The sequence below is a fragment of the Bufo bufo genome, chromosome 7 (assembly GCF_905171765.1).
Source record: "Bufo bufo chromosome 7, aBufBuf1.1, whole genome shotgun sequence".
NCBI classification, from domain to species: Eukaryota; Metazoa; Chordata; class Amphibia; order Anura; family Bufonidae; genus Bufo; species Bufo bufo.
This window is the reverse complement of record NC_053395.1, coordinates 5,464,980-5,490,691: the sequence shown is the minus strand read 5'-3', so window position 1 is coordinate 5,490,691 and position 25,712 is coordinate 5,464,980. Positions and strand designations below refer to the sequence as shown.

The following is a 25,712-nucleotide window of genomic DNA, read 5'->3' as shown; positions in this document are numbered from 1 at the left end:
ATCCACCTGACTTCTCCTCAACGCCACTGATGGTCCCAACCCCATTTATAAGGCAAGAAATCCCACCTATTACACCTGACAGGGCACACCTGTGAAGTGAAGACCATTTCAGGGAACTACCTCTTGAAGCTCATCAAGAGAATGCCAAGAGTGTGCAAAGCAGTAATCAAAGCAAAAGGTGGCTACTTTGAAGAACCTAGAATATGACATATTTTCAGTTGTTTCACACTTGTTTGTTATGTATATAATTCCACATGTGTTAATTCATAGTTTTGATGCCTTCATAGTCATGAAAATAAAGAAAACTCTTTGAATGAGAAGGTGTGTCCAAACTTTTGGTCTGTACTATATATATATATATATATATATATATATATATATATACACACACACACACACACACACACTACAAAGGGCAGTATAATGTATATATATACTACAGAGGACAGTATTCTGTATATATACACTACAGAGGACAGTATACTATATATATACTACAGAGGACAGTATTCTGTATATATACACTACAGAGGACAGTATACTGTATATTTACTACAGAGGACAGTCTACTGTGTATATACTACAGAGGGCAGTATACTGTATATATACTACAGAGGACAGTATACTGTGAATACATACTACAGAGGACAGTATACTGTATATATATATACACTGCAGAGAACAGTATACTGTATATATACTACAGAGGACAGTATACTGCAAATATACTACAGAGGACAGTATACTGTATATACATGACATATTTTCAGTTGTTTCACACTTGTTTGTTATGTATATAATTCCACATGTGTTAATTCATAGTTTTGATGCCTTCATAGTCATGAAAATAAAGAAAACTCTTTGAATGAGAAGGTGTGTCCAAACTTTTAGTCTGTACTGTATATATATATATATATATATATATATATATACTACAGAGGACAGTATACTATATATATATATATACACACTCACCTAAAGAATTATTAGTGCCCCCATACTAATACGGTGTTGGACCCCCTTTTGCCTTCAGAACTGCCTTAATTCTACGTGGCATTGATTCCACAAGGTGCTGATTCTTTAGAAATGTTGGCCCATATTGATAGGATAGCATCTTGCAGTTGATGGAGATTTGAGGGATGCACATCCAGGGCACGAAGCTCCCGTTCCACCACATCCCAAAGATGCTCTATTGGGTTGAGATCTGGTGACTGTGGGGCCATTTTACTACAGTGAACTCATTGTCATGTTCAAGAAACAAATGTGAAATGATTGGAGCTTTGTGACATGGTGCATTATCCTGCTGGAAGTAGCCATCAGAGGATGGGTACATGGTGGTCATGAAGGGATGGACATGGTCAGAAACAATGCTCAGGTAGCCCGTGGCATTTAAACGATGCCCAATTGGCACTAAAGGGCCTAAAGTGTGCCCAGAAAACATCCGCCACACCATTACACCACCACCACCAGCCTGCACAGTGGTAACAAGGCATGATGGATACATGTTCTCATTCTGTTTACGCCAAATTCGGACTCTACCATTTGAATGTCTCAACAGAAATCGAGACTCATCAGACCAGGCAACATTTTTCCAGTCTTCAACAGTCCAATTTTGGTGAGCTCGTGCAAATTGTAGCCTCTTTTTCCTATTTGTAGTGGAGATGAGTGGCACCCGGTGGGGTCTTCTGCTGTTGTAGCCCATCCGCCTCAAGGTTGTGCGTGTTGTGGCTTCACAAATGCTTTGCTGCAGACCTCGGTTGTAACGAGTGGTTATTTCAGTCAACGTTGCTCTTCTATCAGCTTGAATCAGTCGGCCCATTCTCCTCTGACCTCTAGCATCCACAAGGCATTTTTGCCCACAGGACGGCCGCATACTGGATGTTTTTCCCTTTTCACACCATTCTTTGTAAACCCTAGAAATGGTTGTGCGTGAAAATCCCAGTAACTGAGCAGATTGTGAAATACTCAGACCGGCCCGTCTGGCACCAACAACCATGCCACGCTCAAAATGGCTTAAATCACCTTTCTTTCCCATTCTGACATTCAGTTTGGAGTTCAGGAGATTGTCTTGACCAGGACCACAACCCTAAATGCATTGAAGCAACTGCCATGTGATTGGTTGACTAGATAATTGCATTAATGAGAAATAGAACAGGTGTTCCTAATAATTCTTTAGGTGAGTATGGAGTATGTACACTGCGTGCAGAATTATTAGGCAAATGAGTATTTTGACCACATCATCCTCTTTATGCATGTTGTCTTACTCCAAGCTGTATAGGCTCGAAAGCCTACTACCAATTAAGCATATTAGGTGATGTGCATCTCTGTAATGAGAAGGGGTGTGGTCTAATGACATCAACACCCTATATCAGGTGTGCATAATTATTATTAGGCAACTTCCTTTCCTTTGGCAAAATGGGTCAAAAGAAGGACTTGACAGGCTCAGAAAAGTCAAAAATAGTGAGATATCTTGCAGAGGGATGCAGCACTCTTAAAATTGCAAAGCTTCTGAAGCGTGATCATCGAACAATCAAGCGTTTCATTCAAAATAGTCAACAGGGTCGCAAGAAGCGTGTGGAAAAACCAAGGCGCAAAATAACTGCCCATAAATTGAGAAAAGTCAAGCGTGCAGCTGCCAAGATGCCACTTGCCACCAGTTTGGCCATATTTCAGAGCTGCAACATCACTGGAGCACAAGGTGTGCAATACTCAGAGATATGGCCAAGGTAAGAAAGGCTGAAAGACGACCACCACTGAACAAGACACACAAGCTGAAACGTCAAGACTGGGCCAAGAAATATCTCAAGACTGATTTTTCTAAGGTTTTATGGACTGATGAAATGAGAGTGAGTCTTGATGGGCCAGATGGATGGGCCCGTGGCTGGATTGGTAAAGGGCAGAGAGCTCCAGTCCGACTCAGACGCCAGCAAGGTGGAGGTGGAGTACTGGTTTGGGCTGGTATCATCAAAGATGAGCTTGTGGGGCCTTTTCGGGTTGAGGATTGAGTCAAGCTCAACTCCCAGTCCTACTGCCAGTTTCTGGAAGACACCTTCTTCAAGCAGTGGTACAGGAAGAAGTCTGCATCCTTCAAGAAAAACATGATTTTCATGCAGGACAATGCTCCATCACACGCGTCCAAGTACTCCACAGCGTGGCTGGCAAGAAAGGGTATAAAAGAAGAAAATCTAATGACATGGCCTCCTTGTTCACCTGATCTGAACCCCATTGAGAACCTGTGGTTCATCATCAAATGTGAGATTTACAAGGAGGGAAAACAGTACACCTCTCTGAACAGTGTCTGGGAGGCTGTGGTTGCTGCTGCACGCAATGTTGATGGTGAACAGATCAAAACACTGACAGAATCCATGGATGGCAGGCTTTTGAGTGTCCTTGCAAAGAAAGGTGGCTATATTGGTCACTGATTTGTTTTTGTTTTGTTTTTGAATGTCAGAAATGTATATTTGGGAATGTTGAGATGTTATATTGGTTTCACTGGTAAAAATAAATAATTGAAATGGGTATATATTTGTTTTTTGTTAAGTTGCCTAATAATTATGCACAGTAATAGTCACCTGCACACACAGATATCCCCCTAAAATAGCTAAAACTAAAAACAAACTAAAAACTACTTCCAAAAATATTCAGCTTTGATATTAATGAGTTTTTTAGGTTCATTGAGAACATGGTTGTTGTTCAATAATAAAATTAATCCTCAAAAATACAACTTGCCTAATAATTCTGCACTCCCTGTATATACTACAGAGGACAGTATACTGTATATATATACTACAGAGGACAGTATACTGTATATATACTACAGAGGACAGTATACTGTATATACACTACAGAGGACAGTATACTGTATATATACTACAGAGGACAGTATACTGTATATATACTACAGAGGACAGTATACTGTATATATATATATACTACAGAGGACAGTATACTGTATATATATTATAGAGGACAGTATACTGTATATATACTACAGAGGACAGTATACTGTATATACACTACAGAGGACAGTATACTGTATATATACTACAGAGGACAGTATACTGTATATATACTACAGAGGACAGTATACTGTATATATACTACAGAGGACAGTATACTGTATATATATATATACTACAGAGGACAGTATACTGTATATATATTATAGAGGACAGTATACTGTATATATACTACAGAGGACAGTATACTGTATATATACTACAGAGGACAGTGTACTGTATATATATATACTACAGAGGACAGTATACTGTATATATACTACAGAGGACAGTATACTGTATATATAGTACAGAGGACAGTATACTGTATATATATATATATACAGAGGACAGTATACTGTATATATACTACAGAGGACAGTATACTGTATATATACTACAGAGGACAGTATACTGTATATATACTACAGAGGACAGTATACTGTATATATACTACAGAGGACAGTATACTGTACATATACTACAGAGGACAGTATACTGTTTATAGTACAGAGGACAGTATACATACTACAGAGGGATCTGGATAGATTGGAGGCTTGGGCAGAGAAGTGGCAGATGAGGTTTAACACTGACAAATGTAAAGTTATGCACATAGGAAAGAATAATGCAAGTCACCCGTACATACTAAATGGTAAAACACTCGGTAACACTGACATGGAAAAGGATCTAGGAATTTTTCTGAACAGCAAACTAAGCTGCAAAAAACAGTGTCAGGCAGCTGCTGCCAAGGCCAATAAGATAATGGGTTGCATCAGAAGAGGCATAGATGCCGGTGATAAGAACATAGTCCTACCACTTTACACATCACTAGTCAGACCACACATGGAGGACTGTGTACAGTTCTGGGCTCCTGAAAACAAGGCAGACATAGCAGAGCTGGAGAGGGTCCAGAGGAGGGCAACTAAAGTAATAACTGGAATGGGGCAACTACAGTACCCTGAAAGATTATCACAATTAGGGTTATTCACTTTAGAAAAAAGACGACTGAGGGGAGATCTAATTAATATGTATAAATATATCAGGGGTCAGTACAGAGATCACTCCCATCATCTATTTATCCCCAGGACTGTGACTGTGACGAGGGGACATCCTCTGCGTTTGGAGGAAAGAAGGTTTGTACACAAACATAGACAAGGATTCTTTACTGTAAGAGCAGTGAGACTATGGACTCTTTACTGTAAGAGCAGTGAGACTATGGACTCTTTACTGTAAGAGCAGTGAGACTATGGACTCTTTACTGTAAGAGCAGTGAGACTATGGACTCTTTACGGTAAGAGCAGTGAGACTATGGACTCTTTACTGTAAGAGCAGTGAGACTATGGACTCTTTACTGTAAGAGCAGTGAGACTATGGACTCTTTACTGTAAGAGCAGTGAGACTATGGACTCTATACTGTAAGAGCAGTGAGACTATGGACTCTATACTGTAGGAGCAGTGAGACTATGGACTCTTTACTGTAAGATCAGTGAGACTATGGACTCTTTACTGTAAGATCAGTGAGACTATGGACTCTCTACTGTAAAAGCAGTGAGACTATGGACTCTTTACTGTAAGAGCAGTGAGTCTATGGACTCTTTACTGTAAGAGCAGTGAGACTATGGACTCTTTACTGTAAGAGCAGTGAGACTATGGACTCTTTACTGTAAGAGCAGTGAGACTATTGACTCTTTACTGTAAGAGCAGTGAGACTATTGACTCTTTACTGTAAGAGCAGTGAGACTATGGACTCTTTACTGTAAGAGCAGTGAGACTATGGACTCTTTACTGTAAGAGCAGTGAGACTATGGACTCTTTACTGTAAGAGCAGTGAGACTATGGACTCTTTACTGTAAGAGCAGTGAGACTATGGACTCTTTACTGTAAGAGCGGTGAGACTATGGACTCTTTACTGTAAGAGCAGTGAGACTATGGACTCTATACTGTAAGAGCAGTGAGACTATGGACTCTATACTGTAAGATCAGTGAGACTATGGACCCTTTACTGTAAGAGGAGTGAGACTATGGACTCTTTACTGTAAGAGTAGTGAGACTATGGACTCTATACTGTAAGAGCAGTGAGACTATGGACTCTTTACTGTAAGAGCAGTGAGACTATGGACTCTTTACTGTAAGAGCAGTGAGACTATAGACTCTTTACTGTAAGAGCAGTGAGACTATGGACTCTTTACTGTAAGAGCAGTGAGACTATGGACTCTATACTGTAAGAGCAGTGAGACTATGGACTCTATACTGTAAGAGCAGTGAGACTATGGATTCTTTACGGTAAGAGCAGTGAGACTATGGACTCTTTACTGTAAGAGCAGTGAGACTATGGACTCTTTACTGTAAGAGCAATGTGACTATGGACTCTTTACTGTAAGAGCAGTGAGACTATGGACTCTTTACTGTAAGAGCAGTGAGACTATGTACTCTATACTGTAAGAGCAGTGAGACTATGGACTCTTTACTGTAAGAGCAGTGAGACTATGGACTCTTTACTGTAAGAGCAGTGAGACTATGGACTCTTTACTGTAAGAGCAGTGAGACTATGGACTCTTTACTGTAAGAGCAGTGAGACTATGGAGCTCTCTGCCTGAGGAGGTGGTGATGGTGAGTACAAAATAGGAATTCAAGAGGGGCCTGGATGTATTTCTGGAGTGTAATAATATTACAGGCTATAGCTACTAGAGAGGGGTCATTGATCCAAGGAGTTATTCTGATTGGAGTCGGGAAGGAATTTTTCTCCCCTTCCCAACTCCCCTTCCTCTGGATCAACTTGCAGGATAACAGGCCGAAGTGGATGGACAGATGGCTTTTATCGGCTTTATAAATTATGTTACTAAGTTACTAAAATGCAGATAATTCATATGTGTCTAATACCCTGTATCCAATTTACCAAATACTTCATAATAATTATAATACCGAATACCACATATCTTATAAATATTCCATAATAAAAGAGTAAATAAAAATAACAGTTCGTGCAAAAAAATAAAAATAAATTATATAAACCATGTATCTAATTTACATAATCATTTCAACAAATAATCAATTTTTACTTTTGAATTTGTGCATCATGTTCTATTGCCACAGCCCCAAATAATAAATAATAATGTCATATATATCCAATTGACCAAACTATAGATCATGATTAAAATACCCATTCATACATATCAAATACAACATGATTCAAACGTGAATATAGAACAAACTACCTAATAGTCAATTGAGGACCATGGTGATAAAATCTAATAAATCATGATTATAGAAAAATTTTTTTTTTTTTTAGTACAACATGATTATTAAAGAGGAGAAAAAAAGAAAACAAATCATATATCATGATTATATATTATACTACCCATAAGTCAGTTTTTATTATATTACATATCACCACAGCGCCAACCAATATAGCATAAATTATAACATTGATTATTCCAAAACCAATCTATCCTTTACAAGGTTTCGAAAATATAATAATAAATAAAGTAATTATCAATATTATGAATAGTAATCTAATATTGTAGGAGCCTGTGAGCCTGCACCGGGGGGAGCACAATGAAGAGGATGGACAATTACCAAATCACACCAAAGAGATCAAACATTGGTTTACAATCAGAGTCCATTCTATGCCTGTATAACTGATGTCCATGTGGAGTCTTGTAGGGCTCCGAGGTCTTTAACAGATCGGCTTCTGAAAAACCTTCAAAATCTTCAAAACTCTCATCGAAAACCGCTGTGATATCAATAGCGTGAAATAAATCCCATCCTAAAGTGCAGAGTGCTAATAGTGGTCAACCTCCAACCCTAACACCATGTCCATCCTCTTCATTGTGCTCCCCCCGGTGCCGGCTCACAGGCTCCTACAATATTAGATTACTATTCATAATTTTGATAATTACTTTTTTATTATTATTATATTTTCAAAACGTTGTAAAGGATAGATTGGTTTTGGAATAATCAATAATTTATGCTATATTGATTGGCGCTGTGGTAATATGTGATATCATAAAAACGGACTTATGGGTAGTATATTATCTAATCATGATATATGATTTGTTTTTTTTGTTTTGTTTTTTCTTCTCTAATAATCATGTACTAAAAAAAAAAAAAAATTTCATAATCAGGATTTATTAGGTTTTATCATCATGGTCCTCAATTGACTATTAGGTAGTTTGTTTTATATTCATGTTTAAATCATGTTGTATTTGATATGTATGAATGTTTATTTTTTTTAATCATGATCTATAGTTTGGTCAATTGGATATATGACATTATTAGTTATTATTTGGGGCTGTGGCAATAGAACGTGATGCATAAATTTAAAAGTAAAAATTGATTATTTGTTGATATGATTATGCTATAAGATTGGGTAAATTGGATACAAGTTTTATATAAAAAAAATATTTTCTATTTTTTTTGCACACACTGTTATTTTTATTTACACTTTTATTATGGAATATTTATAATATATGTGGTATTCGGTATTATAATTATTATTAAGTATTTGGTAAATTGGATACAGGGTATTAGACACATATGAATTATCTGCATTTTATATTATATTAGTTTTTAATTGCTTATTCTATTTATGTGATAATTGGTTTATAAATATTGGATATATGGTATAGGGTTTATTTCACTGTGTTATTGATTTGATTAATCACTAATTAATCCTGTTTACAGTGTTTCTGAGCTATTTATAATTCATTTATTTATTTATTTTTCATGTATTTTCAGGTTTATATGTGCACATATACTTTGTAGGTATTTTAATTTCTGGCATTAAACTTTTGGTCCGTTGCCCCAATATATATGCTCTTAAGTATCGGGATATAGAGATTTCTGTTCTGTATGAAATTTGGCCGATTTCGTCTGTATTTCCTATGTTTGGAACGCATGCTGGTATGCACGTTGGGTAGTTAGCGCATGCGTAATTGTTGTCTGCTATGGCGGAGATGCATTTCCGGTCTTTGAAACGCATTGCCTGCTTACTTCCGGTGGGTCGCCATTTTTGCGCATGCGCGATGCTACTTTCCCAACACTAATATACTGTATATGTCACAGCTCCATGATATAGGGATGTGAGTCCTGCAAAGGGGCACCCAGCAATTAGTCATCGCGCCCTCTTGCCCTTTGTATCTTGCTTTGAAACAGGCGACTATTATTGTTTGTCTGATTATCTATGTACATATATTGGACACATTTAGCCTGGGTGAAAAGACCCCTGAGGAAGCTGGCTTGGTCCGGCGATACGCGTGGGGCGTATTTACCCACATACCATGATCGCCTACTTCTATATTTGATAAGTATTTTGCACTTTTTGATGCCATATTTAACTATTTAGCATTTCTCTGGCGGCGCATATATGTTCTTATCTAGAACTTGCTAGCTGTGGGTATGTGTGTGTTGGACATATTGCTGGTCCGCACACGATGCTGGAATTGTTTACAATTATTGTAATTCTTGGGCTTTGTGTTTCTAAATAATATATTTTGATAATAAGATGTGCGGCCTTTGTATGTGGTATTTCTTTATCTTGTTCTGAGGAGGAGGAGCAGCCGGAGGAGCCACAGGGCGATGAGGAAGACCAGGCAGAGGACCCGGACACACCGTGGCAGTATGCAGATGGAGGCAGAGGACCCGGACACACCGTGGCAGTATGCAGATGGAGGCAGGGAGTCCCTCCAAGTCACTTGCACAAATGGCCCGATGCATGCTCACTTGCTTGTGTAGTGACAGCCGAATTGTCACCATTCGGCAGAGGGATGACTTCTGGCTCTCCACCTTGTTGGACCCTCGCTACCGGTCCAAAATGGGGGCTTTTTTTTACACCCGCTGAGAAGGAGGACAAACTGACCTACTATAGAGACATCCTATGTAGTCTGTTGGCCGCTGCCTATCTGTGCCATCGTCCATCCTCTCGCAGGTCTGACCGGGGGGTCCTCTGCGCTCACGTTCCACTGCCATGGCTGCTGGGGAGGGGTGGGGTGGCAGCAGTACCAGCTCCGTCAGCAGCAGCCTGAGTCTAGAGTCTCTGATGAGTAGCTTTCTTCACCCACATAGTGAAGAAACTACTCACCAGCAGCTAGACATAGAACAGAACAAGAACCAGCAGGTGGTGGTATACTTGGAGTGCACCCTGCCAGCCGTCATTGAAGATCAGCCGGACTACTGGGCAGCCAAACTGGATTTGTGGCCACAACTGGCCAAGTTTTTCCTGGAAAAGCTGTCCTGCCCGGCCAGTGGTGTGGCATCAGAGCAAGTGTTTAGTGCAGCGGAGGCCATGGTTACCCCAAGGAGAACTCGCCTGTCCACCCAAAATGTGGAGAGACTGACCTCTGTTAAGATGAATCAGGCGTTGATCAGCCAGGATTTCCACCCACCAATTCCAGATGCATCAGACTAGATCATCCATGGTGCCACACCAACACTTTGACAAAAGTGACCGGTTTGTTCTGGCTACCTGCCTCAGCTACTATTCTGATGGAGCCACCCGCCTGATGCCACACATCTGATGCCAAGTGCTCCTTCTTACACTCACCGTCAGCGGGTACTGTTAGTGCCACCCACCTCCCCACTCTGTCACCTTGCCACTCTGTGGCCTCCTCCTGATGCTGATGCCACCTCCACACTGTCATTGGGCCACTCTGTGGCCTCCTCCTGATGCTGCCGCCGCCTCCAGACTCTGTCATTGGGCCACTCTGTGGACTTCACATGCTGTTCCCACCCTCCCCATTCCATGACTGGGCCGCTATTTTGCCTTTTGACCTGGCTGACATCATCATTTATTTTACCCTTCTCCTGATCTGTCAGAAGGACAGAAAAATGAGACGCACACCGGATCCTGCCTGTGTAGCAGCTGTAAGGCCTGTACGGTCCCATCAGAATTGGCTTATGATTTGGTAGCCAAAAGCAGGAGTGGGTACAAAACACAGAAGACATGCAGATATTCCGTTCACGTGTCATCTCTGTTTTGGATCCACTCCTGTTTTTTTTTGCCTTACCAATACTGATGGATTACTGACCAAATGCTGACCGAGTGAAGGCAGATGCTCCACAGACAGGATCCGTTTTTTGGGGTTATTGTTCTGACGGATCAGAGGACGGGCAAAATAATCAGTGTCGTCACCACAACCTTACTGCTGACCCCCTCTCCACTCTGTCGGGGGCTCTACTTGTATAAGGGGTTAATAGAACAGGATCTGTAGACATCTATGTGGAATCAGCTGACGACGGTGTAAGAGGAGTGCGCTTCTTCTTGGCGCTAACATCGACCTCATGCAGACGTCCATGGTCCGTGAGATACCGGACTGGCATTCTGCTTAGTGCAGGAGCGCCAGTCGTCATTGGTTGCTATAAGCCGCCGCAGTACAGTAATACAGTCACATGATCTATACGGCACAAAGCGCATAGCTAGTGTTGAGCGAGCATGCTCCGCCGAACACCGCGTGTGCTCGAGTCAGTGTAGTTAAATCTAATGTAGCCCATGTGTCTATGCAGAAGATGGCAGTACAGTGAGGGAATCCCCCAGTGTGAGTCCGCGCTCTGACTCCATATACAGCTATGTCCATGTACGGAGTCAGTGCTTGGGGACACCCGGTGTATTTAAATCTAATTTAGTCTGCCGGGATTTGAACTCATGAGCTTCTGCATTAGAGGAAAGCACCTTAACCACTGGCTCTACAGCGCAATGATGAACTGTGCGGGAAAAACCTCATAGTAGTTTCTCTATCAGTAAGAGAAATTCGCTCATCTCTATTTCTGGTCACTATTTCCCCGGTGTCCCCCGACCTGCACGTCTACTGTCAGGTCTACTGGTTAGTACTAAGACCAGTATGGCCGTCCCTCTAGTCGGGTCCTGGACCAGTTGGGAGAGGTAATTGTCTTTGGTTATTGCCCAGAACCTGTTTCCTTTATGAGATATACAAGTTTCAGTTTCCCAGTCTATATCTGCGGAGTTCCCCCATAATAACCTCTTCATTATGATTTGCCGCCTCGTCTATCTCGTTTAGTAGTAGATTTTCTGTAGACTCCGGTATATTAGGTGGTTTATAGTAAACTCCTATTAGTAATTTATTGTTGTTTTTAGCTCCATGTATCTCTACCCACAGAGACTCCACATGTTCATGGCCCTCACTTATATCTTCACGGAGTGTGGGCTTTAGACAGGACTTTACATACAAGAGAACCCCTCCCCCTCTCCAGTTTAGACGATCCTTTCTAAACAGACTGTAACCTTGTACATTAACCGCCCAGTCATAGCTATCATCCAGCCATGTCTCAGTTATTCCCACTGTCATAGCTATCATCCAGCCGTGTCTCAGTTATTCCCACTGTCATAGCTATCATCCAGCCATGTCTCAGTTATTCCCACTGTCATAGCTATCATACAGCCGTGTCTCAGTTATTCCCACTGTCATAGCTATCATCCAGCCGTGTCTCAGTTATTCCCACTGTCATAGCTATCATCCAGCCATGTCTCAGTTATTCCCACTGTCATAGCTATCATCCAGCCATGTCTCAGTTATTCCCACTGTCATAGCTATCATCCAGCCATGTCTCAGTTATTCCCACTGTCATAGCTATCATCCAGCCATGTCTCAGTTATTCCCACTGTCATAGCTATCATCCAGCCATGTCTCAGTTATCCCCACTGTCATAGCTATCATCCAGCCATGTCTCAGTTATTCCCACTGTCATAGCTATCATCCAGCCGTGTCTCAGTTATTCCCACTGTCATAGCTATCATCCAGCCATGTCTCAGTTATTCCCACTGTCATAGCTATCATACAGCCGTGTCTCAGTTATTCCCACTGTCATAGCTATCATCCAGCCGTGTCTCAGTTATTCCCACTGTCATAGCTATCATCCAGCCATGTCTCAGTTATTCCCACTGTCATAGCTATCATCCAGCCATGTCTCAGTTATTCCCACTGTCATAGCTATCATCCAGCCATGTCTCAGTTATTCCCACTGTCATAGCTATCATCCAGCCATGTCTCAGTTATTCCCACTGTCATAGCTATCATCCAGCCATGTCTCAGTTATCCCCACTGTCATAGCTATCATCCAGCCATGTCTCAGTTATTCCCACTGTCATAGCTATCATCCAGCCATGTCTCAGTTATTCCCACTGTCATAGCTATCATCCAGCCATGTCTCAGTTATCCCCACTGTCATAGCTATCATCCAGCCATGTCTCAGTTATTCCCACTGTCATAGCTATCATCCAGCCATGTCTCAGTTATTCCCACTGTCATAGCTATCATCCAGCCATGTCTCAGTTATTCCCACTGTCATAGCTATTATCCAGCCATGTCTCAGTTATTCCCACTGTCATAGCTATCATCCAGCCGTGTCTCAGTTATTCCCCCTGTCATAGCTATCATCCAGCCATGTCTCAGTTATTCCCACTGTCATAGCTATCATCCAGCCGTGTCTCAGTTATTCCCACTGTCATAGCTATCATCCAGCCATGTCTCAGTTATTCTTACTGCCATAGCTATCATCCAGCTGTGTCTCAGTTATTCCCACTGTCATAGCTATCATCCAGCCATGTCTCAGTTATTCCCACTGTCATAGTCCTCCTCACACATCCCTAATTCCAGTTCCCCGGTTTATTAGTCAGGCTTCTGCCATTAGTATACATACATGTGAGAGGTTTATGTATATTTTTTACCCTACACCTTTCCTTCTGAACTGTTCTAGTCCCTCCTTCCATTCCTCCCCCAGTCCCACTACCTGCCCCCGGTCTCTATCTTCCCTTCCTATAATGTAATTCCCCTCTCCCAGTCCCTCGTTTTAAGGGGTTGTCCGGGATCAGAGCTGAACCCAGACAACCCCTTTAACCTCCTGCCGTCACACTAACTCCGAAAGGCGTCAGTGCGGCGGCTCTCTCAGGTCTCCATGACGCCTATTGGCATCATCTCGTGAGACCCGAGGTTTCGCGTGAACGCGCGCCCGCTGCTCGGAAGTTATACTACAGCCTGCCAGCGCTGATCGTTCGCTGGCAGGCTGGAGATGTGATTTTTTTAACCCCTAACAGGTATATTAGCCGCTGTTTTGATAACAGCGTCTAATATACCTGCTACCTGGTCCTCTGGTGGTCCCTTTGATTGGATCGACCACCAGAGGACACAGGCAGCTCAGTAATATGTAGCACCAAACACCACTACACTACACTACACCCCCCCCCCTGTCACTTATTAACCCCTTATTAACCCCGGATCACCCCATATAGACTCCCTGATCACCCCCCTGTCATTGATCACCCCCCTGTAAGGCTCCATTCAGACGTCCGTATGTGTTTTGCGGATCCGCAGATCCGCAAAACACGGACACCGCGGATCCGCAAAACACGGACAACGGCAATGTGCTTTCCGCATTTTGCGGATCCGCACATTGCCAGGACTATATAGAAAATGCCTTTTCTTGTCCGCAATTGCGGACAAGAATAGGACATGTTCTATATTTTTGCGGAACGGAAGTGCGGACCCGGAAGTGCAGATCTGCAATTCCGGATCCGAGCGGGACAAAGTCTGTCCCCATAGAAATGAATTGTTCCGCAATTCCGTTCCGCAAAATGCGGAACAGAATTGCAGACGTGTGAATGGGGCCTAAGGGTCCCTTATCACCGCCAGTTAGCTACTTGTTAGGTAGTTAGCGCCCACCGCACCGCAGTCACTGATTAGTCGCTGATTAGCGTCATCGCTGTCGCTAATCAGCACTAGTACTACATAGTATCTGTAAGTGATCAAGACTGATCGCAATCAGATCTATATCAGTACATTAGGGTCATCTTAGGCTCTACAAAAAGCGCAGTGTTCGCCCGATCAGGCCTGATCTTGTGCGCACACTTGCGTTCAGTCCGCCCCACCGCAGTGACAGAAATGCTTTTTTTTTCTGATCACTGCAAAAAATCACTTTTGAGGGGCATGGCGAGTTCATAGATGATTTATTTATTTTTTGGCACAAGTTAGCGGAAATTGTTTTTTTTTTTTTTTTTTCTTACAAAGTCTCATATTCCACTAACTTGTGACAAAAAATAAAATCTTACATGAACTCACCATACCCCTCACGGAATCCAAATGCGTAAAAATGCCCTGTGAAATCCTAAAGATACTCATTGGACTTTCGGCCCCTCTGAGCATCTTGGCTGCAAAAAAATGTCACACATGTGGTATCGCTGTACTCAGGAGAAGTTGGGCAATGTGTTTTGGGGTGTATTTTTACATATACCCATGCTGGGTGAGAGGAATATCTCTGTAAATTTACAACTTTGTATAAAAAAATTAAAAAAGTTGTCACTTACAGAGATATTTCTCACACACAGCATGGCTATATGTAAAAAGACACCCCAAAACACATTGCCCTACTTCTCCTGAGTACGGCGATACCACATGTGTGACACTTTTTTGCAGCCAAGATGCGAAAAGGGGCCCAAATTCCAATGAGTACCTTTAGGCTGGGTTCACACCTGAGCGTTTTACAGCGCGTAAAACGCTCGACAGGCAAAAAACAATGTTTCCCTATGGGCATGGTTCTCACCTGAGCGTTTTACAGCGCGTACGAACGCGCTGTAAAACGCCCTACGCCCGAAGAAGTACAGGAGCTTCTTTGGGGCATATTGTTGCGCGTATTGTGGCAGTTTCCAAAATACGCCTCAAAAAGGCCCGATAAAAACGCCTGTAAAAAGCGCTTATCGAATACGCTCAGGTGTGAACCCAGCCTTAGGATTTCACAGGGCATTTTTAGACATTTGGATTCCAGACTTCTTCTCACGCTTTAGGTCCACTAAAATGCCAGGGCAGTATAAATACCCCACATGTGACCCCATTTTGGAAAGAAGACACCCCAAGGTATTCAATGAGGGGCATGGAGAGATCATAGAAGATTTTTTTTTTGGCACAAGTTAGCAGAAAATGATTTTATTTTTATTTTTTTCTTACAAAGTCTCATATTCCACTAACTTGTGACAAAAAATAAAATTTTACATGAACTCTCCATGCCCCTCATGAAATACCTTTGGGTGTCTTATTTCCAAAATGGGGTCACTTGTGGGGTATTTATACTGCCCTGGCATTTTGGAAATCAAAAGCGTAAAAATGCCCTGTGAAATCCTAAAAGTGCTCTTTGGAATTTGGGCCACTTTGCGCACCTAGGCTGCAAAAAAGTGTCACACATGTGGTATCGCCGTACTCAGAAGAAGTAGGGCAATGTGTTTTGGGGTGTCTTTTCACACATACCCATGCTGGGTGAGAGAAATATCTCTGTAAATGACAACTTTTTAAAAAAAATTATACAAAGTTGTCAATTTACAGAGATATTTCTTTCACCCAGCATAAGTGTATGTGTAAAAATACACCCCAAAACATATTGCCCTACTTCTCCTGAGTACGGGGATACCAGATGTGTGACACTTTTTTGCAGCCTATGTGCGTAAAGGGGCCGAAGGTCCAACGAGTACCTTTAGGCTTTACAGGGTTGCTCATAATTTAGCCCCGTCCAAAATGCCAGAACAGTAAACACACCCCACAAATGACCCCATTTCGGAAAGTAGACACCCCAAGGTATTCGTAATATCAGAAAAACGAAAAATCGAGGCAGCAATGAAATACCACCAAAAGAAAGCTGTATTTGTGAGAAGAAAAGGAGGTAAAATTCATTTGGGCGCCAAGTTGCATGACCGAGCAATAAACCGTGAAAGTTGTGAAGTGCCGATTTGTAAAAAAGGGCCTGGTCACGAGGGGGGTATAAACCTGTGGTCCTTAAGTGGTTAAACCCTCCTCCAACCTTCTAGCCGTCTTCTTCCCCATTGAGGTGCAGCCCATCCCTACGATGGAGCCTGTAGCCGATAGAGAAGTCGCCCAGTTCTCCAGGAGCCCAAACCCCTCCTTCCTGCACCAGTTCTGGAGCCACTTGTTAACCCCCTAATCTCCGCTGCCTTCCTTGTGTGGCTCGTGGTACCGGCCGTATTTCAGAATCACCGTCGAGGTCCTTGTCCTGAGCTTGTGACCTAAATCCCTGAAATCATTTTTAAGATCGCTCCACCTCTAAGGCCTCCTGCACACGACCGTTTGGCTTTTTCAGTATTTTGCTAAACTGCAAAAACGGATCTGCTAAAAATACGGATGACGTCCTTGTGCATTCCATTTTTTGCGGAGCGGTACAGCTGGCCCCTGATAGAACAGTCCTATGCTTGTCCGTTTTGAAGACAATAATAGGACAAATTCTCTCTTTGAACGGAACAGAAAAACGAAAATACGGAAACAGAAGGCATACGGAGTACATTCAGTTTTTTTTGCGGACCCATTGAAATGAATGGTTCCGTATACGGACCGTATATAGAACACAAAAAACGGAACGGAAATGGAAAACAATTATTTAGTGTGCATGAGGCCTAACTTAGTCATTGGTTCCGATATGGACCATGACCGCTGGGTCTTCTCCAGCCCCTCCAGTAATCTGTCACCCGATCCGCCATGTGTCGAACTCTGGCGCCAGGAAGACAGCACAGCGTTCGCCGATCCCGGTGACAGATCGCCCTATCTGTCCCCCTAATAATGGAGTCTCCCTTCTTCTGCATTTTCCGCTGGGGCCCAGTTGCTTCCGTTTTCTCCTGACTATAAATGATCTCCGGGAAATATCAATGTCTGGAGAGAAACAGAAATGACACAGATTTCCCAGAGAAGAATCCGAGGAGATCGCTGGGTGCTACTTACCCTCCTTCAGCAGCGGGTGATGAGTCCTGGTCAGGTATCACCCATCCTTCTTCATTCTCCTCTGTCCCATCCTCTGGTGGCGCTGTATCCATGTGACCTGCAGGTGGCGCTGTATCCATGTGACCTGCAGGTGGCGCTGTATCCATGTGACCTGCAGGTGGCGCTGTATTCACGTGACCTGCAGATAGCGCTGTATCCACGTGACCTGCAGGTGGCGCTGTTTCCGTGTGACCGCCAGGTGGCGCTGTATCCACGTGACCTGCAGATAGTGCTGTATCCACGTGACCTGCAGGTGGCGCTGTATCCACGTGACCTGCAGGTGGCGCTGTATCCACGTGACCTGCAGGTGGCGCTGTATCCACGTGACCTGCAGGTGGCGCTGTATCCACGTGACCTGCAGGTGGCGCTGTATCCATGTGACCTGCAGGTGGCGCAGTTTCCGTGTGACCGCCAGGTGGCGCTGTATCCACGTGACCGCCAGGTGGCGCTGTATCCATGTGACCGCCAGGTGGCGCTGTATCCACGTGACCTGCAGATAGTGCTGTATCCACGTGACCTGCAGGTGGCGCTGTATCCACGTGACCTGCAGGTGGCGCTGTATCCACGTGACCTGCAGGTGGCGCTGTATCCATGTGACCTGCTCTATGTCTGGAGAGAAATAGAAATGACACAGATTTCCCAGAGTTCAGTGAAATGTGAGGAAGAGAAGAATCTCAGGAGATCGCTGGGTGCTACTTACCCTCCTCCAGCAGCGGGTGATGATGATGAAACAATGTCAAGTATCTCCCATCCTTCATCATTCCCCTTTGTCCCATCCTCTGGCGCTGTATCCATGTGACCTGCAGGTGGCGCTGTATCCATGTGACCTGCAGGTGGCGCTGTATCCATGTGACCTGCAGGTGGCGCTGTATCCATGTGACCTGCAGGTGGCGCTGTATCCATGTGACCTTCAAGTGGCGCTGTATCCATGTGACCTTCAGGTGGCGCTGTATCCATGTGACCTGCAGGTGGCGCTGTATTCACGTTACTGGCAGATAGCGCTGTATCCATATGATCTGCAGGTGGCGCTGTTTCCATGTGACCTGCAGGTGGTGCTGTATCCATGTGACCTGCTCTATGTTTGGAGGGGTCTTTCCTCAGCTGTTGCCCCCTTCTCTGCTGCTTAGGGTCTCCCTCTGATCCCTGCGCTCTCGCCTCTCTCTTTCGTAGATGAGTGTGATCTGTCTCTTTCACTTTCTTGTGTCTCTTTCACTTTCACTCTGCAGATTCCTCCCTCTGTACGTCATCCGGAGGAGGGGGGGGGGGGAGTGAGAGGCACCGGATGCCTCATGATCCAGGAAGATTTCTCCTGTGCCTCTCCCCTACTCTGGAACTCTCTCCCCCAACATCACACATGGTGTACGTACAAAGTGTTCACACCCCAGCACATCCCACATGGTGCTTGTATAAAGTATTCACACCCCAGCACATCCCACATGGTGCTTGTATAAAGTATTCACACCCCAGCACATCCCACATGGTGCTTGTATAAAGTATTCACACCCCAGCACATCCCACATGGTGCTTGTATAAAGTATTCACACCCCAGCACATCACACATGGTGCTTGTATAAAGTATTCACACCCCAGCACATCACACATGGTGCTTGTATAAAGTACTCACACCCCAGCACATCCCACATGGTGCTTGTATAAAGTATTCACACCCCAGCACATCACACATGGTGCTTGTATAAAGTATTCACACCCCAGCACATCACACATGGTACTTGTATAAAGTATTCACACCCCAGCACATTACACATGGTGCTTGTATAATGTATTCACACCCCAGCACATCACCGACTGACTATTTCTACTAATGTGTATCCGAGAGGAGGACTATACCGCCGGCTCCTGACAGGCAGCGACCCACCCCTGAGGGGTGCAGCACATTGTACAAACACAGCTCTGCTACATAAACCCAGGCCAGCTGAGCGCAGACCTCCCCTCCCCCCATTCACTGTATCACCTCATTTCCAGGAATCACAGACACTTTCACTTTAACCTGACTCACAGCATTAACCAGTTACAGGCAGGCAGCATGTTATAGAGCAGGAGGAGCTGAGCAGATTATATATAAAGAGAACCTGTCACCATGTAATCTGCAGGCAGAGTGTTATAGAGCAGGAGGAGCTGAGCAGATTATATATAAAGAGAACCTGTCACCGTGTAATCTGCAGGCAGCGTGTTATAGAGCAGGAGGAGCTGAGCAGATTATATATAAAGAGAACCTGTCACCGTGTAATCTGCAGGCAGCGTGTTATAGAGCAGGAGGAGCCGAGCAGAGTATATATAGAGAGAACCTGTCACCGTGTAATCTGCAGGCAGCGTGTTATAGAGCAGGAGGAGCCGAGCAGAGTATATATAGAGAGAACCTGTCACCGTGTAATCTGCAGGCAGCATGTTATAGAGCAGGAGGAGCTGAGCAGATTATATATAAAGAGATCCTGTCACAATGTAATCTGCAGGCAGCATGTTATAGAGCAGGAGGAGCTGAGCAGATTATATATGAAGAGAACCTGTCACCATGTAATCTGCAGGCAGCGTGTTATAGAGCAGGAGGAGCTGAGCAGATTATATATGAAGAGAACCTGTCACAATGTAATCTGCAGGCAGCGTGTTATAGAGCAGGAGGAGCTGAGCAGATTATATATAAAGAGATCCTGTCACAATGTAATCTGCAGGCAGCATGTTATAGAGCAGGAGGAGCTGAGCAGATTATATATGAAGAGAACCTGTCACCATGTAATCTGCAGGCAGTGTGTTATAGAGCAGGAGGAGCTGAGAAGATTATATATAAAGAGATCCTGTCACTGTGTAATCTGCAGGCAGTGTGTTATAGAGCAGGAGGAGCTGAGCAGATTATATATAAAGAGAACCTGTCACAATGTAATCTGCAGGCAGCGTGTTATAGAGCAGGAGGAGCTGAGCAGATTATATATAAAGAGAACCTGTCACCATGTAATCTGCAGGCAGTGTGTTATAGAGCAGGAGGAGCTGAGCAGATTATATATAAAGAGAACCTGTCATCATGTAATCTGCAGGCAGTGTGTTATAGAGCAGGAGGAGCTGAGCAGATTATATATAAAGAGAAACTGTCACCGTGTAATCTGCAGGCAGCGTGTTATAGAGCAGGAGGAGCTGAGCAGATTATATATAAAGAGAACCTGTCACCGTGTAATCTGCAGGCAGTGTGTTATAGAGCAGGAGGAGCTGAGCAGATTATATATAAAGCGAACCTGTCACCGTGTAATTTGCAGGCAGCGTGTTATAGAGCAGGAGGAGCTGAGCAGATTATATATAAAGAGATCCTGTCACCGTGTAATCTGCAGGCAGCGTGTTATAGAGCAGGAGGAGCTGAGCAGATTATATATAAAGAGAACCTGTCACCATGTAATCTGCAGGCAGCGTGTTATAGAGCAGGAGGAGCTGAGCAGATTATATATAAAGAGATCCTGTCACCGTGTAATCTGCAGGCAGTGTGTTATAGAGCAGGAGGAGCTGAGCAGATTATATATGTAACGGTCACGTCCACACACACACAGGGGGAAGGATAGTGACCACTGCGCTCCACCCTCACCCCTGGCCCTGCCTACTTGCCTCACGAGTCCTGATGACAGGGGACAACTGGACAGCAATCCCTAACTTAGGATATGTGCAGGGAAGACAGACAAGACAAAATACGGAACATGAACGGACCGGTCAAAACCAAGAGAGCTACGCAGTACGAAGGATTAAGCAAAGAATGGTCAGGAGAAGCCGGGGTCAAATACCAGGAGAGCAGAGAAGTACAAGAGGAGTCCTAAGAGAGTAGTCAGGTGGGAGCCGAGGTCACAATACCAGGACGGATGCGCAGTACAGGAGGAGCAGGAAGAGGATCGTCAGGGAACAGGATCAGGTAAGTATTCAGTAGTCCAACAAATAGCCAGGAACCTAGAAAGTAACAGGCAACCTGTGGCCAGCAGGCTGCCTGTATTTATAGTGGGGAGTGAGGGTCATGTGACGTGGCCAACGTCACATGACCGACAGGCCAACCAGTCGAGCACCGAGTGATCAGCTCGGCGCTCAAGGCAGACTAGGACCAGGGAGCCACCCAACCAGCAAAGCCGCCCTGGGAATGAAGTCAAGCACAAATCCTCATTCCCAAAGCTAAGCAACAGGTCTGTGGGCAATGGGGGACCGAGTGCACCTTCGGAACCCCGTGACAGTACCCCCCCTTTTACGAGGGGCCACCGGACCCAAGACTTCAGGCGATGGCTTTTCAGGGTGTTCTAAATGAAATTTACGAACAAGTCTAGGAGCATGAACATCCCTAGCAGGTACCCAAGATCTCTCTTCAGGTCCATACCCCTTCCAGTGAATCAGGTACTGCAAGGCATTACGCACCTTCCTGACATCCACTATTTTAGACACCACATACTCGACAGCATCATTAACAAGAACCGGCGGAGGCGAGGCCTTTGATGGTACTACCGGTTCAAAATATTTTTTAAGCAGAGATTTATGGAACACATTATGAATGTGGAATGACTCGGGCAGCTCCAACCTAAAAGATACCGGGTTAATCACCTCCGTGATCTTATATTGTCCAATAAAACGAGGAGCAAATTTTTTAGAAGTTACCTTGAGAGATAGATTCTTGGAGGACAACCATACTTTATCCCCAACCTGAAAGTTCACCCCCCTTGAACGTCTCCTATCGGCCTTGAGTTTTTGAGAACTTTGAGCCTTTTCTAGGTTCGATTGAACCCGGGCCCAAACTGTGCACAGTTCGGAGGAGAGTTTATCCGCTTCAGGGTTAGAGGAGAAGACGGACGACCCAGAATGAAAACGGAGATGAAAACCATGGTTACAAAAGAAATGGGAGACCCCAGCAGAAGAATTGACACGGTTATTCAAAGCAAATTCAGCCAACGGAAGGAATTTGACCCATAATTGCTGGTCATCTGCAACATACAACCTCAAGAATTGTTCCACAGACTGATTAAGGCGTTCAGTCTGCCCATTACTCTCAGGATGGTAGGCGGAAGAAAAAGACAATGAAATTTTACATCTTTGACAGAAGGCCCTCCAGAATTTGGACACAAACTGCACACCCCTGTCAGAAACAATGTTTTCCGGGATGCCATGTAAACGAACAATCTCTCTCACAAAAATAGACGCCAGGGTTTTAGCATTCGGAAGTTTAGACAGGGGAATGAAATGAACCATCTTGCTAAACCTATCGACCACTACCCAAAAAACAGTCTTACCCTCCGCCAGCGGTAGGTCAGTTATAAAGTCCATCGAGACTTTACTTGACCAGGACTTTACTGACCAGGACTTGACATCCCTGGTCAGAGTGGGCCACCAATAGGATCTAGAAACCAGATCCTTAGTGCCCTCAACACCCGGATGTCTACAAAAGGCAGAATCGTGACACTCGCCCAACAGCTGGAGACGAAATTGTACGGAAACAAACAACTTATCTGTTGGGGTGGATGCCGGTGCCAGATGTTGTTCAGCCTTAATGCGAGCCGAGATATCCTGGGTTAGAGCTGCTAAGAAGATGTTTGCTGGTAGGATGGATTCAGGCGGCGTCTCAGTGGGTTGAAAGGCATGGAAGCTCCGGGATAATGCGTCTGCTTTCACATTTTTACTTCCCGGCCTGAACGTAATGGAGAAATCAAAACAGGTAAAAAACAGAGCCCATCGGGCTTGTCGGGGATTCAACCTCTTAGCCGACTCGAGAAACATTAGGTTTTTATGATCAGTGACAACAGTTACTCGATGCCTTGCCCCCTCCAAAAAATGCCTCCACTCCTCAAATGCCCATTTAATGGCCAGCAGCTCCCTATTCCCAATGTCATAGTTTCTCTCCGTGGGAGAGAATTTCCTGGAGAAGAAGGCACACGGTCTCAGGTTAGTGAGGCTAGCAGGACCCTGTGAAAGAACTGCTCCTGCGCCGTCCTCGGACTCATCTACCTCCACAATAAAGGGTCTCTCCTGATCAGGCTGGATCAGAATGGGAGCGCTACTAAAAGCCTTTTTTAATGTTTCAAATGAAGAAATGGCCTTGGTAGACCAATTCTCCAAATCCGCCCCTTTCTTAGTAAGGTCGGTCAATGGCTTAGCAATTACAGAAAAATTCATGATAAATTTACGATAGTAATTAGCGAAACCCAAAAACCGTTGTAAAGCCTTTAAGGATGAAGGCCTTACCCATTCCTTAATTGCTAAAACCTTACCAGGATCCATCTTAAAGGCGTGAGGAATCAAAACATGCCCTAGAAACAGTATCTCCTGTACACCAAAGACACATTTCTCTTGCTTAGCGGATAGCTGGTTCTCCCTCAACACCTCTAATACTTGTTTGACATGAGACACATGAGATTCGAAATCAGGAGAGAATATCAAAATGTCGTCAAGATAGACAATAATAAATTTACCTAAAAACTCTCTAAGAATATCGTTCATTAAGTTTTGGAACACAGCTGGGGCATTGCTGAGTCCAAAAGGCATCACCTGATATTCAAAGTGTCCTATCGGAGTATTGAACGCTGTCTTCCATTCGCCTCCCTCCTTGATTCGGATTAGATTGTATGCCCCTTTCAGGTCAATCTTGGAAAACCAGGTTGCCCCCAGAACCTGGTTAAATAAATCCGGAATCAATGGGAGAGAGTATCTATTTTGGACAGTGATCTTATTCAATCTCCGGTAATCAATACAAGGCCTAAGACCACCATCCCTCTTTTTAACAAAGAAAAACCCTGCTCCCATAGGAGAGACTGAAGGTCTAATATGCCCATTAGCAAGGCTCTCCTTAATATAATCTTCCATAGCCTTGCGTTCGGGCCCTGAAAGATTATAAATTCGCCCTTTAGGAAATTCGGCACCCTCTATTAGCTCTATGGCGCAATCATACGGTCTATGGGGCGGTAGAACTTCTGGAATAGGGGATGAGAATACATCAGAATATTCCTTAATAACAGAGGGTAATGTATTAGACCTTACTGAAACCCCAGCCTGGACCACGGACAAGCATGAGTCACACTTAGGTCCCCATTTCACCAACTCTCCTTTGAACCAATCAATTGTGGGGTTATGTAAATGGAGCCAAGGCAACCCTAGTACCACCTCAACCAGTAGGTTCTCCAAGACAAAAAGAGAACATCTCTCAGAGTGGCACACACCCACGGTCAGAGAAATTTCAGAGGTACATGACCTCACCGTACCACCAATCAGGGGAGTAGCATCAATAGCCATGACATGGATAGGTGTAGGTAAAGCAAACATTGGAATACCCAATTTACTAGCAAATTCTAAGTCAATAAAGCTGGCCGCTGAACCGGAATCAATAAAGGCCTTACCCGGCCACTTATTAACCCCCAGAGAAATTGTTATGGGTACCAAAAGCTTATATTTAGAAAAATCAGGGTGTACCTGGTCTTTAGGTTGTCTTGCCTTAGGAGACTTGTCAGAGAGGACCCTCTTAGGACACTTGTTGATCCAATGGCCAGGATCTCCACAGTAGAAGCACTCTCTGCGTCTGCGATGAAGATTACCCCGGGTCATGCCAACCTGCATGGGATCCTCGGTGGAGACCTCAGTGTTGTCTCTGGAAAAGGCCTCTGGCTGGACCACCATCTGAGAACAGAACTGTCGTTCCTGTCGTCTCTCTCTAACTCGTCGGTCAAGTCGGACAACTAGGGTCATCATCTCCTCTAAGGTCTCTGGAACTTGATAACTGACTAATAGATCTTTTAAAATATCAGACAGACCAGACATAAACTGACTCTTCAGGGCTGGTTCATTCCATCCAGAGGGGACACACCACCGTCTGAATTGGGTGCAATACTCCTCCGCAGGGAGATGGCCCTGAACCAGTGCCCTAAGAGCCGTCTCGGCTACCAGGGCCCTGTCTGGTTCGTCATAGAGGGTACCCAGGGCCTGAAAAAACCCCTCCACGGAA

The 25,712-nt window shown here is 44.1% G+C and overlaps 1 protein-coding gene and 1 long non-coding RNA gene across 8 annotated transcripts in view; one reads left to right on the top strand and one right to left on the bottom strand.

Annotated features, from left to right (window-relative positions):
* The window catches only part of LOC121008280, a 124,676-nt gene extending 106,348 nt beyond the window's left edge, over positions 1 to 18,328 (top strand). The window contains exons 2-4 of the long non-coding RNA XR_005780547.1: positions 17,823 to 17,876; positions 17,985 to 18,146; positions 18,201 to 18,328. This is a non-coding gene — a long non-coding RNA (uncharacterized LOC121008280). The remainder of the gene's footprint in view (positions 1 to 17,822; positions 17,877 to 17,984; positions 18,147 to 18,200) is intronic.
* LOC121008275 overlaps positions 1 to 18,924 on the bottom strand; it is a 324,152-nt gene extending 305,228 nt beyond the window's left edge. Inside the window, exons 1-5 of one of the 7 annotated variants that reach the window (XM_040440716.1) lie at positions 18,808 to 18,865; positions 18,459 to 18,726; positions 18,249 to 18,367; positions 17,985 to 18,140; positions 17,720 to 17,930 (exon numbers count right to left, since the gene is read on the bottom strand). In XM_040440716.1, the coding sequence (XP_040296650.1) occupies positions 17,720 to 17,930; positions 17,985 to 18,140; positions 18,249 to 18,367; positions 18,459 to 18,726; positions 18,808 to 18,823 (770 nt within the window). In that variant the 5' untranslated portion in view covers positions 18,824 to 18,865. The other 6 variants (XM_040440719.1, XM_040440717.1, XM_040440715.1 and 3 more) reach the window with 6 other exon arrangements.
* Positions 18,925 to 25,712: the final 6,788 nt, after the last annotated feature.